This window comes from Benincasa hispida, chromosome 11, assembly GCF_027475165.1.
Source record: "Benincasa hispida cultivar pf3 chromosome 11, pf3_genome.v1.1, whole genome shotgun sequence".
Classification (NCBI taxonomy): Eukaryota; Viridiplantae; Streptophyta; class Magnoliopsida; order Cucurbitales; family Cucurbitaceae; genus Benincasa; species Benincasa hispida.
In genome coordinates, this window is record NC_143488.1 from 71177571 (window position 1) to 71191528 (window position 13958).

At 32.1% G+C, this 13958-nt stretch overlaps 2 protein-coding genes across 2 annotated transcripts; one reads left to right on the forward strand and one right to left on the reverse strand.

Moving 5' to 3' along the window:
• Positions 1-5143: 5143 nt before the first annotated feature.
• On the forward strand, positions 5144-6750 carry LOC120091383 (Glutaredoxin family protein). Its single transcript, XM_039049387.2, has one exon. It carries the CDS (start codon positions 5371-5373, stop codon positions 6550-6552), a length of 1182 nt encoding a protein of 393 aa, XP_038905315.1. The 5' UTR covers positions 5144-5370; the 3' UTR covers positions 6553-6750.
• Positions 6751-9359: 2609 nt separating this feature from the next.
• LOC120091463 (Nucleic acid-binding, OB-fold-like protein) lies at positions 9360-12297 on the reverse strand. Its single transcript, XM_039049495.2, has 3 exons — positions 12158-12297; positions 11090-11345; positions 9360-9760 (listed from the first exon to the last, which is right to left on the reverse strand). Exons 2-3 carry the CDS (start codon positions 11343-11345, stop codon positions 9696-9698), a joined length of 321 nt encoding a protein of 106 aa, XP_038905423.1. The 5' UTR covers positions 12158-12297; the 3' UTR covers positions 9360-9695.
• Between the last annotated feature and the right edge of the window lie 1661 nt (positions 12298-13958).

Below are 13958 nucleotides of genomic sequence, written 5' to 3' on the forward strand. Positions count from 1 at the left end.
ATATCTTGTTGAGTAAATCAATACTAAATGCTTCTCCAAATTAATAATTCATAAATTAAAATTGATCATGCATCATAAATTAATTAATTCACCAACTTGAATATTAAAAAAAAAAAAAAAAGTGCATATCATCAACCCTAAGATTATATTAGGGGTTTGAATTTATGAAAATAAATGTTTATTTATTAATCATTCGGTAATTCCAGAAATTAGTTAGTCAAAATTCATCATTAACCAATTAAAACCCACTTGATTTTTTTTATATTTTCCCCCCAAACTCGAGTGGAAATACAATCAATCAATTTTAACATTTCCACATACTTTATGATATAGGCATTCATCACCTCTTTCTACCATGAGAAGGAAAGTCTTATGAAAATTATCAACATCTAGTAATTATAGACCAATGGCAAGGATATCAAACTTTTTATGAATAAAAATAATAATTTAAACATAAAAGTCTAGTAGTAGATCAATATATCTGAATTTTTTTAAAATAATATTATCTTAATAATTATTGACAAAAATATGATTTGATTGAAAGAATTGACAAAAAAAAAGAAAAATAGTGAAATCATGGATCTGATACGCGATTGTAGATAAAACGTATACGTGGTCCATGATTTAACCCAAATCATGGACGAGATCCACGACTTCCTTCCACATCACGTGAAGCAATTGCTGACATGCCATATGACTGCCACATGACTGGCATGCAACGTTGACCACATAATCATGGTCCAAGTTCATGATTTCTTAACTCGTGTACTTAGTGGTCCCAAAACCCTCACCCCTTCCTTCTTCAATTAGCTCTTTCCTCTTCTCCAAACTTTCTTTTCTTCCTCTCTACCCCAACCCACCACCAATTGTCGTCCGCCATCTGTCGTCCTCCGTGTCATCGCCAATCGTAGATAATTTTTCTTCAATATATGAGATTATAGCTTGAATATCTATACATCTAATATTTTGTTTAGATACATGCATGAAAAACTAGAGATTTGAACTAGTTTTATTTAATATGTGGGGGATCTAGTGTGTAAATGTTGTTTTTCTAAGATTTCATATTTTATGACTGTTAGATGAGATTTGAAATCTATTTTTTGAATTGTTTGGTTTTGGACTTGAAAATTTGGATTGTTTTCTTTTTATCTTATTATTTTGGATTTTGACTTGGTAGTTCTTTTGGATTGTTTGGGTTGTAGTTTGTTTGATTTTTTAAAAAAAGAATTGGATCGATCTTGAATTTGAGTTTAGAATTGGGTTGTAGATTTATGATTTTTTTTTTTAAAAAAAAACTTTTTTTGACTGATCTTGAATTTGAGTTTAGATTATCTTTTGAATTTTTATGTTATAGACTTTGTTATGTAATTGAATTTGTTATGTAATGGACTTTTTTTTTATGAAAATGACTATATTAATATGTTTCTATATTCTTTCAGTGTTTATGCATCATGGATCATGGTCCCTCTATTCTTGTGCAACTATATCAACAAAATACTCATTGTTCACAATCGATAACGAATAGTTCTTCTATTGTAGTTTTAAGCTTTCGGAGAAGGGAAACATTTGTACAACATACTATCCCATTTGATCTACGTATTATGTCTTACGTACAACAGGCTGGTTTTCGTGGGGTTATACATATTGGATTTATCCAACTAGATTGGGATCTCATTATTGCTTTAGTATAGTGTTGGAGACCGGAAACTGACACATTTCACATGCCTTGGGGGGAATGCATAATTATGTTATAGGATGTTACATTCAATTTGGATTATGAGTGACAGAGAACCTGTGACAGGTTCATTGCAATATGAATGAAAAATTGTTTGCGACGATCTTTTGGGCATTCAACTAGATGATTTGAAAGGCTCAAGATTGAGTATCCTATAGTTAGTGTTCCAATTTCCAGAGTTGTCTCCCCCATGGCAACGACATCAGCATACAAAGGTATGCATGAGCATACATTATGCAGTTTATTTGAGGATTTTTGTTCGCTAATAAGTCGAACACTCTGGTACATCTTATGTTTCTTCCACTGCTGGCTAATTTCAAGTATGCTAGTACGCACTTGTGGAGTGGTGCCTGTCTTGTATGGCTTTATAAACAACTATGTCGCCACTAATGCACAAGCTTTGGAAATATCAAGGCCAAGTATGGGCTTATGAAAGATTTTACATTACAACACCACAAGTCCAGTTACAAACCTTAGATTATCGTCTACTCAGTGTCAGATATTATTTTATTTAGTTATCATTTATGTAATAAAAAAAATTAATTGTATTTTTTTAAAATTTTAGATGGAGTGATGTATTAGCTACCTCTAAACAATCAACAAATATATTGCTAATATACTGACAAATATTTGACCACTGATGCACAATCAGTAACAAATGAATATTACATACTTTTGGGTGTCTAATTATTTTTTTTTTTTTTTTTAGATAAATTGGACACCATACACGTAAGATATTTGGTCATTACTGCCTGATTATTTTCGTGATGGTCAAGATATTTGGTTGATCATTTATCATCTTATATGCTTTCATATAGAAAAGTGACATCAACTAGATCGTGTGTTGAGACTGTTTAGTCTGTGACAAACGATACCGTCGTTGTGCTATACACTCCTAATACTACACCAAATTAATTTGAGAGATAAGCACGACCAAGACTAGCTTCGAATTCATGCAGAATATATATCGTATTGGCGTGAACGTCATGATCGTTATGCACAAGGAGAAATAACAAATGGACCAACTGTATCATATGATACTTTTTCCTAGTACGATCTAATCACGAGACGATTTATCATACCTGATGACACTTACTATTACTGCATTATAAGAGTTTTATTATCTTATGTTTCCCAAATATATGATATGAACATTATTTAGTATTAATTTTTTTCATCATACAGAATAATTTGGTCCAAGATATACAACAGTACTCAATACAACACAACTTACCAAGGTGGGTTCAATGTTTGACCAAACCTTGGTAAACGTATAAAGTATTATTTAGTAGACAAGACGACTTAATGTTACTAATCCTAAGCTAAGACGTATTTGTCATAAATGACAACGGAAACAAGGCGATACTAATCTAGAGACACATAAAGACGACCATCGTGTGGAAAATTGAGTGACTTGTAATTCAAACTTTTAGCTTCATGTGAACTTCTATCTTGAAATTAAATAATTAATGAAATTACATTTTATCGTGAGACATTAAATCTAGTAAATGAGTATGATATAAAAGATCAAGAACAAAACAAGTAAGGAAGAAAATTATTAGTTAAAAATAAAAATAATAAAATCATTTACGAGGTCCATGAGTTTGGTCCTCATTTTGACCAAGTCCACATGGCTGACATAACAGCTATCTAGCGTCCACAGATGATGATTGGATTAAACCATAATCATTTTTCTAGTACCAAAACTACATTATTTTTTCTATATTTTTCTCCTCAACCATACTTTTGAAATTTCTGTCCTATGTATCTCATTTTTTACAATACTTTTAAAAATCACATCATTCTTAAACATAACCTATATCTTCAATTAAAAGCCATCATTTTCAGGTACATTTTATTATGTCATTTTCAAAGATATTTTTCAACCTAATTGAATTATAAAACTAAAAATTTAATTCCTCCTTGACATCCCCAAGTCACTGACAATTAACTACATGCTGCATTTTTTTCTATATCATTGCATTGATTTTAGTTCATATATATTTTTTATTGTTACAATCTTTTTTAGTCAATGTGTGAAAATAACATATATCATTAATGTTTCTATATGGGTAAGCTTAGACTGGTTCCTAGTGGACAGTCACAATAAATACTTCAATTTAATTTGACCAAGTGTTTGATGTTGTTATGATCCCTCTGTGAATATTTATAAAATTGTATTTAATTTCCTTTTTTTTTTTTTAATCACACACGTCTTTTTATTTGTCTTTAGTGTGTGTAATTATTTTGAAGGGAAAGATTTTGTATCTTTGACCATTAGTAATTAGTATAGGAAATTTAACCCCAGTTTAAGTTAACAGAAATGGAACCATTTATTAATGATGCTTAAACTACTTTAATCACAAGCATATTTTTTGTTTCTTGACCCATTTGATTGGGCTTTTGAATTTAAGGAAATAGTATTGTTAATTTGATGACTAAATTATAAATTTAAGTTCAAAATTTTAATATTGATGTACTCTCTTAATTTTAAAAGATTAAATTATCTTTTCAAATTAGTATATTAATATTATCCATAATTCATGAGTTGGTATAGATGTTGTCTGTTGTGGTTCGTACAAACCCTAGTAAAGAGACACTCCCAAAAGTTTTGAGATATTTTAAGAGATGCTACTACTCATTCAATTTCTTTTAGTACAATACATAACGTTAGATAAGATGAATTATATATTAAAGTATGACTCAAGACTAAATATATTTATTGCAAAATTTTAAATTTAGTGATTAAATTTATAATTTAAACTTTAAAAAGTAATTAAAAATCGCTAAGATAAACCAAATTTAAATGCACCTTAGTTTTCAATACAATTGTAAACCTTCGTTGACCCAAACAAACTCCATCCAAATTTGAACAAGAAAATAGATACATTAACAAAACATCTCACTTGAAGTTTATTTTTTTTAGTTGATATAGTATATGCCTAATTTTAATTTAATTTCTACTGTTTAAAAAATTGTAAAAGTTCATCTTTTATAATTTAATTCATTATTGGATTAGTACCAACTTATCACTTGTCATATTGTTGCAGTAATACTACATCTAAATATATATATATATATATATATATATGGTATAAATTATAATACTAAGCAGATAGAAGATGAAATTTCTAATCTTAAAAAAACGTATAAACTTAGTGTCCTAGAAAAAAAGGTTAAAAAAACATGTCAACAAAATTATTCATTATTTGCGAATAACATTAAAGATTAAATGAAACCATAAAAACCAAATTCAAACTTTTAAACTTAAAAAATAAACAAAATGAAAGAAAAATAAAACTAAAAAAAAATAGAGGAAAAATGTAAAAGCTGTCATAAGTGGAAAAAAGTGGTGGGGTTTAATATCATATTATAAAAAATTTGGGGGCAAACTTCGAAGAGAGGAAGAGAATTCCCCAAGAACCAACACACAAAAAAGTCCCATTCGAAATTTTCGACCGTTGGGGCCCGTTAGCATAATTTAGTAACGGTCACCATTCAAAAAAAAAATGAAAAAAAAGAAAAGAAAAAAAAAACAATTAACTGAAAAACTCCCCTCATTCACTCTTCGCCTCTGCAACCTTTTTCTCTTCACTTAAAAAGCTCTCGAAGAGGAAGAAGAAGAAGAAGCATCAATGGGCTGTGTCTCTTCAAAACTCTACCGGAAGGACCTTCAGAGGGACATCATTGTCAACAATGGCGGCGAGTATCTCAACCACGTTGTCTCTCTAACATCCAGTACTTACGGCGTTCTCAATCTCGACACCGATCAGAAATCGAATGAGTTGGTTTCAGAGCTGACGAAGAAATCACCGCCTCGTGAAGAACCAGAAGTGATTAACACTTGGGAGTTAATGGACGGCCTAGAAGAAGGAATTCCGATGGCAAATAGGGGCAAAAAAAGCCCTAAACCCAGAGTTTCTCTTCGTGCTTTGGCTGATTTCGATCGAAGAAGTCCGTTGAAGTTCTTTAATCAAATTGGCACTCCGAAGAAGGCGATGAAGTCCGGCGGGAAGGAGAATCGCGGCATCGGACGACTGGATTATACTCCGAAAGAGAATCTGAAAGTGAACAATTCGTCTAAGATTTCGCCCAAATCGGCCCTGAAATTGACCGTTCCGGTTAAGAGTACACCGATTTCAGCCAGAAGACAGAGTTTTGGAAGCGATTCCGGGCTTTTATCGGCTCGGAGAAGGAGTTTGAGTCCGTTATTTGATCCAGAGCTCGTAGCGTCTTACGAGAGACAATTAACAGAAGAAGGAGAACAAATCAAGAGAATAGTTTCAGAGACGCCGAAATCTAGGGCGGCGAGACATTTTCAAGAATCGGAAACCGCCTTAAAACAGTTTGAGGAACGGTGTCCTCCCGGCGGCGAAACCACCGTCGTGATCTACACGACGACACTTCGAGGAATCAGAAAGACATTCGAAGACTGCAACAAGGTTCGTTCGATCATTGAATCCTACGGCATTCACTTGGTGGAGCGAGACGTGTCGATGGATTCTGGTTTCAAAGAGGAGTTGAGGGCGTTAATGGAGAGCAAGGAGGTGAAAGTTCCGGCGATTTTTGTCAAGGGGAGGCTAATCGGAGGAGCGGCGGAGGTGTTGAAAATGGAGGAGGAGGGAAAATTGGGGGTTCTGTTCGAGGGGATTCCGACGGCGGCGGGCGGCGGGTGTGAAGGATGCGGCGGCGTGAGATTTGTGATGTGTGTGGATTGCAATGGAAGCTGTAAGATTTTGGATCAAACAAACAAGAAGACGATCAAATGTGGTGAGTGTAATGAAAATGGGTTGATTCATTGTCCTATTTGTTCTTAAATTTTAATTTGGTAATTTTTCTTTGGAAGAAAAAAAAATTCCCTTTTTTATTTTATATTTTAGTTTTAATTTTAGCGTTGAAAATGGGTTCTAAAGTTAGTTTTTTAGGACCTGTGTTTTGTGGGTTATTGTTTGTATTATTGTTTGATGTAAATTATTAGTGAAACTAATTCATCCCAACATGATGATTTATCATAATTCTAATATTGTTTTTTTTAACGATTCTAATTTTGTTAATCTCTTTCTAATGCAGATTGATTTGTTATACTCTAAATTTGATTTTTTTTCCTTTTTTTTTTTTAAAAAAAAATCTATAACTATCTTGGTTGATGATACATAGTTGCGGTCATGTTTAAGTTTGATTTATTAAATTATTCTACTTGAATTTGTTATCAACATAATAATTTTACACGAAAAGTATATATAATTAATATCATAGTTTTTCTAGTAAAAATGTGCGGTGAAAATTCTGAACTAGAGAGAAAAAAATTTGATGTCTAGATAGAGTTTAAATTACTATAACAAAAGGCATGATGGAGTTTAAAAGATGTTTGTTGTTGATCTGGAACAAAAGTTAGGGGTGTATATAGTCTGGGTTGGGTCGGGTTGAAAGATTTTTGTGGACCAACCCAAAAATTCGGGATGTAATAATAAACCCTATTAGTTCTTTTTTGGAGGACAACCCAACCCAACCCAAAATTTTTGGGTTGGGTCGGGTTGGGTCACCGGTTCTTTTTTTTTTTTTTAATTTGACTGTTTTTTTAACTTTTATTTATATATATATATATGTGTGTGTATGGGTCGGGTTGGCCCCACCCTAAAATGGGGTAACCCGAGATTTAACCCGAATTTAATATTTTTTTAACATTTTTAACCTAATCTAACCCAAAATAAAATCTAACCCAATCCAATCTTTGTGGTTTGGATTGGGTAATCTGAGTTGGTCGGGTTATTGAGTTTTTTGAACACCCTATAACAGATATATCAAAAGAGTGAGGAAGATTTATACAATAAAACTTAAAACTTCTTATTTCACTTTCTAGATGATAGTATCCAAATACAATTCAATTACCAGTGTTTTTTTAGAAATAAACTCCCAAACAAAAATTTACTAAATTCATTAATCATTTGATTAAAATAAATGAAAGCAATAAATTGATTTGGGGTAAGTTACCAAATAGCTTTCATTTCAATTGTCGCTCCATTTGATATAAGTAATTTTTAAAAGTAATCACATGCATGTTATGACTTTGAATTTTAATTGTTCACATTTTTATTATCATAATTATTTTCATATACTTATCGTTATCGTGCTTATTTGAGTTTTAAGAATTCAAATTTCAACTTCTAAAAGTACAAATAATTAATTAGGCCAACAAAGCGAGTAGCTACGAAATTTGTGATTCGAATCATCTCATCCCTATTTTAGGAAGGATAAAATGATGATTAAAGAAGTTAGGTTCTCTCTCCAACATGACACTCTTAATTATATTTCTTACATTAATGCAAAAATACAATAAGGAAAAATAGAAATTTAAATTTAAAATTTAACCCTAAACCAAACTGAAGTATGCACCTTTCATTATTCATAGAAAATCAAACTTAAAAAGAGAATCATAGCATTCTATTTATAAATTATAATTGCATGTTTGCTTATCGCAAATTCATCAACTTCTAACGAACTTACCCTTTTCTTTTTAATTCTCAATGAAATTGAGATGGTGCATACCCTTTTTTTTTTTTTTTTTTTGGTTAAAACGATAATAATTTTATTTTGCGAGTGTTTAGTTATGATTACAATATTATTTTTATAACCAACCCAAACATAGTTTATTTGATTTCAAAAGAAACTTACTAAACATCTAGTTATTAATTTCATTGTAACGTAAAAACAGTAGGTTAAATGTAAATATCAAATTACCAAAAGGAAATAGAAAAACGAATTAGATTATAACTTTGTAGGCATATTACTCCCTAGGTTCTTTTTCATAACATTGAGCTTCAAATAAAAAGATTATAATTTGCGACTATAAAACACACACAAATATAGTTACACGATACAAATACGATCGGATACGGTGATTCGTCAATTTCTAAAAAATTAAGATACAGATACATCTAAGAATGCGTCATTTTTTAATATATATATTTCTAAAAAAATAAGGATATTGTTACGTTGAAGATACATTTTTTTTCTTTAGAAAATCTAGGATATAGATTAATTTAGCATACAAGTTAATAACAATAGTACAAAATAGAATACAAACATTGAAATACAATATAAGAAAAGCAACATCCAAAATGTTGAAGTACAATAATTAATAAAATGCAATAGAAAAGTGATTCATATTGCAAAGAAGAAAAAGATGAGAGGGAGAAGTATAAAGATAAACGAAGAACTTATTATTGAAGATATCCAAATGGTTTATATTTTAGTGGATTTTGTGAGGACTCAAATGTGAAAATGAAAATTGGATGATTCTAGTCTAGAGTTTGGTCTATTATTTTTTTTTCTTTTAGTTTTGGACTCGAGTAGCGAGCTTCTTAAATATATTGCTTAATTTTAGATTGAGAAAAATTAGATGAGTTACTTGTCTTTTTTCTTAAAAAAAAAAATATGCATAAAAATAGATACATCAAATCGCGTGTCAGATACATATCTGAAAAGTATATGAAAGTATTGGTATCTGATACATGTCTAATACTGAATATTTGCCTCACATGAAGTATCTGTGCTTCATAGGTTTGCGATCAGTTATCTAAATTCAAAACGTATGGTGTCTATAAACTATGACAAGGAAATAGCATTTTGAAATTCGGTTTGCAGTTTATTTGCATTCACAGAGGTTTATACTTCATAACAACCTAAAAAGACTACAACAAAACTGATTAAAATAGATCTGTGATGAATATTTTGAAGCAATGTTCATTCTAGTATATTCTAATACAAACATATATTCTAATACAAACATACATTGCATATTCAATTTCTATATATTCCTTACCTGAAAAGTTCAATACCAAATGAACGGTAAATCTCGGACGCTTCTGAAGAACATGAAGAAAATATTGGCGACTTAGTGTGCCACGAGAGGGGAAGTTAGAGCATGAGCTTTCTTGCTAAAGAATGACTGGCTTGAAAATCAGATAAACAAGTGTTTGAACTCTCCATTAGCAAGCTGACATAGTTGATTGAAGGTAGATGTATCTGGAAACAGGGTTAAAGAAAGAATTCAGAATGCTAGTTGTTTTGATAATAGTTTATAGAAGTTCAATAACACATCCAATCTCAAAGAATGATGGAAGTATAATCCAAAGAGGATTATTCTATAAGCAACTTATGCTTAAATAATTGGCATATCTCATTTTCAGGCTCCTCATCAAAGGAGAAGAATATTTAAAACATTATGGGTAACAAACTCTGAAGAATACATGGGCTAACTTGGGTGGATTGATGAGATAATGATAGAACCCGAATTATATATTCCCTGTTTCGGCAAAATATCGAGGGAGTTCGAGATCTCCCCCTTCTTATGCTCAAAAGAACTAAACAAATATGTCAAAAGATAATAAAATACTCCCTACCTCAGCCTACTTAACGCCCCTTTCCCAGCTAACAGAATTTTCTTAAGAGCCCACAAAATCAAACGCACTCACACCCACATATAACCCGTTTTTTCACTCCTCACCAATTACATCATTTGGTATATTCTTTCTCTTATTTCTACATGTATAGACCTTGGTGACTGGGGTTCGATCAGATAATTGTATGGTTGAACCAAATTTTGGGTCCAAACTAGAATCTACTCCACTTTATAAAAAGTTTTTTGACCTTTTGTTTGTGCCGTCATCAACGAAAATTGTTGAAATGACCTTATTGTACATTTATATTAGGCTCGACTCTCAGTCTCGCTAGTATTCTTATTTTCAATTCTTACTCTTGACTCTCGCTACTCTTGTTATTCACTTCCTTTTAATTAGAAAAGAAAAAAAAGAAAAGAAAAGTAAAGAAAAGAAAGAGAGAGAGAGAGAGTACAAGAGCAAGAGAAAATTGAGAGTGAGGAGAGTGAAGGGAGTGAGAAAACCTAAAACCTAAGGAACAAAAGGAGCGAGAGAGAGATCCAACTCCCGTGCACAATGTTCCATTTTGATAATTTCACATTCATATGACGTAAGCAAAAGGTTTTTTTTGCTTAAAAAACGCGTGAATTTAGTTTCAACTAAATACAAAATTAATGTCAAATACCTAATGTCCAATTCCCAGCTTATAATTCACTATTGAGATAAAACTGCAAAGGCAAAATCCGGATTCCAAACTTATGATCTAGACAAGTTATGCTAAAAAATTGCAAATGCCAGATTTAGCTAAGCTCTTTAAGAAAATATCTATTCAAGACTCAACATTGCTTTCGCCAAAATCAATGATCAGCTGAAAACACAATTAGTGATCCTCTTTGGCTAATTAAAACATAAATATTGGCACTATACAGCTCCAAATGTCATTTTAGCATAGGGATAACCAAAGAAGAGAGCATACCAAATGAATCACCAAAATTGGTCCACACATCAGCTCGTATGGACTTGTCAGTATCAGCAATTCCAATCACCTCAACAAACTTCGAAAGAGGAAAGGGTGGGGAACCTTTGACAGTAATCTGGTTGTCATCTGTTGATTTACCGAATATGACTCCGTTGCCTTCAGACAGTACCTGAATCACGGCCCGAACTCTTCTTCCAACATACAGTCGTAAAAGCTCAGCATTGACAAAAACTGAAGGGTTTGATGTATCCATCTACAGTAAACACCAAGAACAAGAAGAACATATTTCAGAAAGTACAGACATCTAGTAAAAAGAAAACTAACTTGTTCCACCATGTTAGCAATGCTAGAAACTGTTTGCCTGTTTGGCATGAACACCAAATCAATAAAAATTTCGTGGTGGCGTCTATATAACTAGCAGACAGCATTTCACAAGTACTTTTCTTCCTCATTACAAAAATCCAACGTGGGGAGATCCAAGCAATTACTTCTGGCATTTGTACTCAAAACCATTTGCTACATACCAAAAATGTTTATCAGATATTAGATCAGGAAATTTTGACAACGAGTGTTCATGCCACTTTGTATTGACTCAACTATTCTAACGAGACAACCATGTGACCACTCGAAGGATTTTAAATCCTAGGTAGGTGGCTCCATTCCCTCTAAGCTCTAGACTAGGGCAACCCATGTGTTTGAAAGAAAAATAATTATAACAATAAGAATATGCATAATGATCACTGTGGTTTAGCTCTTATTTTAGCTTCGCTAATGTTAAAAAATTATCCACTTACTACTATGTTCTAACTTCTAATTCTCTACTTTCTTAAAAGGACCAAAGCAGGAACCCAGGCCATAATCAGAAAATCGAATTCGATCAAATCTAGACGTAATTTGACGCCAAACAATCATATCTATATTCCATTGGTTACAGACAGGACGAGACAACGAAAGAGTGGGAAGAATTTCATCGTGAACTTCAATCTAAGGAACTGAATCAAACAAGGGGAAGAAAATTGCAAAACATGAACGGAGAATCTAGAGAGAACTGAAGAACTACACTACCTGATTGAGCGATCGGAGAGTTCACCGGAAATGGCAATCGAATCGATCGAACAACGAGAGACAGAGGAAAAAGAGCGCGCAGGTTTTTTAAAATCGGCAAAATTGAAGTTTTGACTTGATACGAAATGAGAAGAAAGGGATTTATAGAGATCATCTTCTTCATCCGACGGTCAATGCGGGCTCACAATAGCAATCAACGAACAGTATCATTTTCAGATTTTCATATACGTTTTTTCTTTAAATTTCTTTTATATTATAAATTATGAATATTGGATAAATTATTTAATCGTCAATTTCGTACCTTTTCCAGACTTTACTTTAACTATACCCAAAATGATCCCAAGGAAAAAGGAAAAATAAAAACTAAGCAAAAAAAAAGATTTTTTTTTTAAAGTTAAAAAGTATGTTGTGAATTAGTAAAAATTGATAAACATTTATGTAAGTCTAGTTTTTAGGGGAATTATCAAATATAGAAGAACTAGGATAAATAATTCTAGCAAATAGCAAAATTTATAAAAAGCCCGAAACGAAATATATGTTTAAGCACAGACAAGGTAAAATGTCAATAAAGCCCACACAAAAACGAAGCCCTAAACACGCTACCCACGATTAATGAAACCAAAATCGGCTCGACCCGCGATTAATCGTCTGACCCATGTGTCTTCAATGAAACTGCTAACGTTCTTCTCATACGATTTCTACTCCTTTTCCTTCTGCTTCTTCTCATTCTTCTCCTTCTTTTCCTTTCAATATCAATCCTCCTTTCATTTCAACATTCATCACCACCGACCCACTTGATTCTACTTGTTTATTCCTTTCTAATAGACAATGATAGACTACTTATTAGGATGTATGCTCTAAAACCTCGTTGTTATATGTTATTTGAAATAATAGTTGATTATTTTATATATGCAATTATCCATTAAAGAAAGATCCAAGGTTATTTTATGTAACTTAAACATGTATGTGGTCGACATATAAAGGTGAATCATGTTTAAATAATAACCTAAATGGTTTATAGTATATGGATAAGGTTGGTTGCCTTATCCTGGTGACAATACAAATACAATCCACTTTGTAATTGTATTGTTACAAAAGTTATAAAGTATTACAAATAATTTGATCCTAATCGTTCATGTGGAAACATGCGAGTAGGGTATCCTATATAAAAAGTTTGTATAAGACTAGACTGCGAAATGATTAATCTCTTTTATAACACGGTTGATGGAAGAGATTAACATTTCATAAGATGGCCATCGATGATTCGACCTTAATCTTAAGTGAGTTGTGGGTGAGAGTGGCCAAATTCTTTGACTCAATAAGCATACTCTTTTGGGGATTTGTCCGAGTACGGAGCTGGGAACATAGCTACACAAGATGGAATTCGCTCCTTCCCGTCTTTATGGTAAGTAGATGAATTTCTCCCTTAAGTGCTGACTCCAAGTCATGAATAATGGGTCCCTCCCTCTTACTGGCCCAAGAGTGTTTTGTTTATGGTATGACCATAAACAGGTTGTTTATTAGAGGATCAGTGAGACTTAAGAAGTTAGATGTAATTATAAAAGTAAAATGGTAATTTGACCTAATTGTAATTACAAGCGATTCGTGAATGGTCAACTTACTATTGATTGTTATATCCATCGATACAGAAATATATCTACGATGCGCAGAGTGCAGTTGTGGGTCTATAGTGGAGTGCCATGAATGTTGGTTAATTTAATTAAAGAGTTTAGGAGCTTCTAATCTGTAGATCCACTAGGTCTTCTTGCTAGCAGATAAAACAAGGAATAAATGGGTTTGG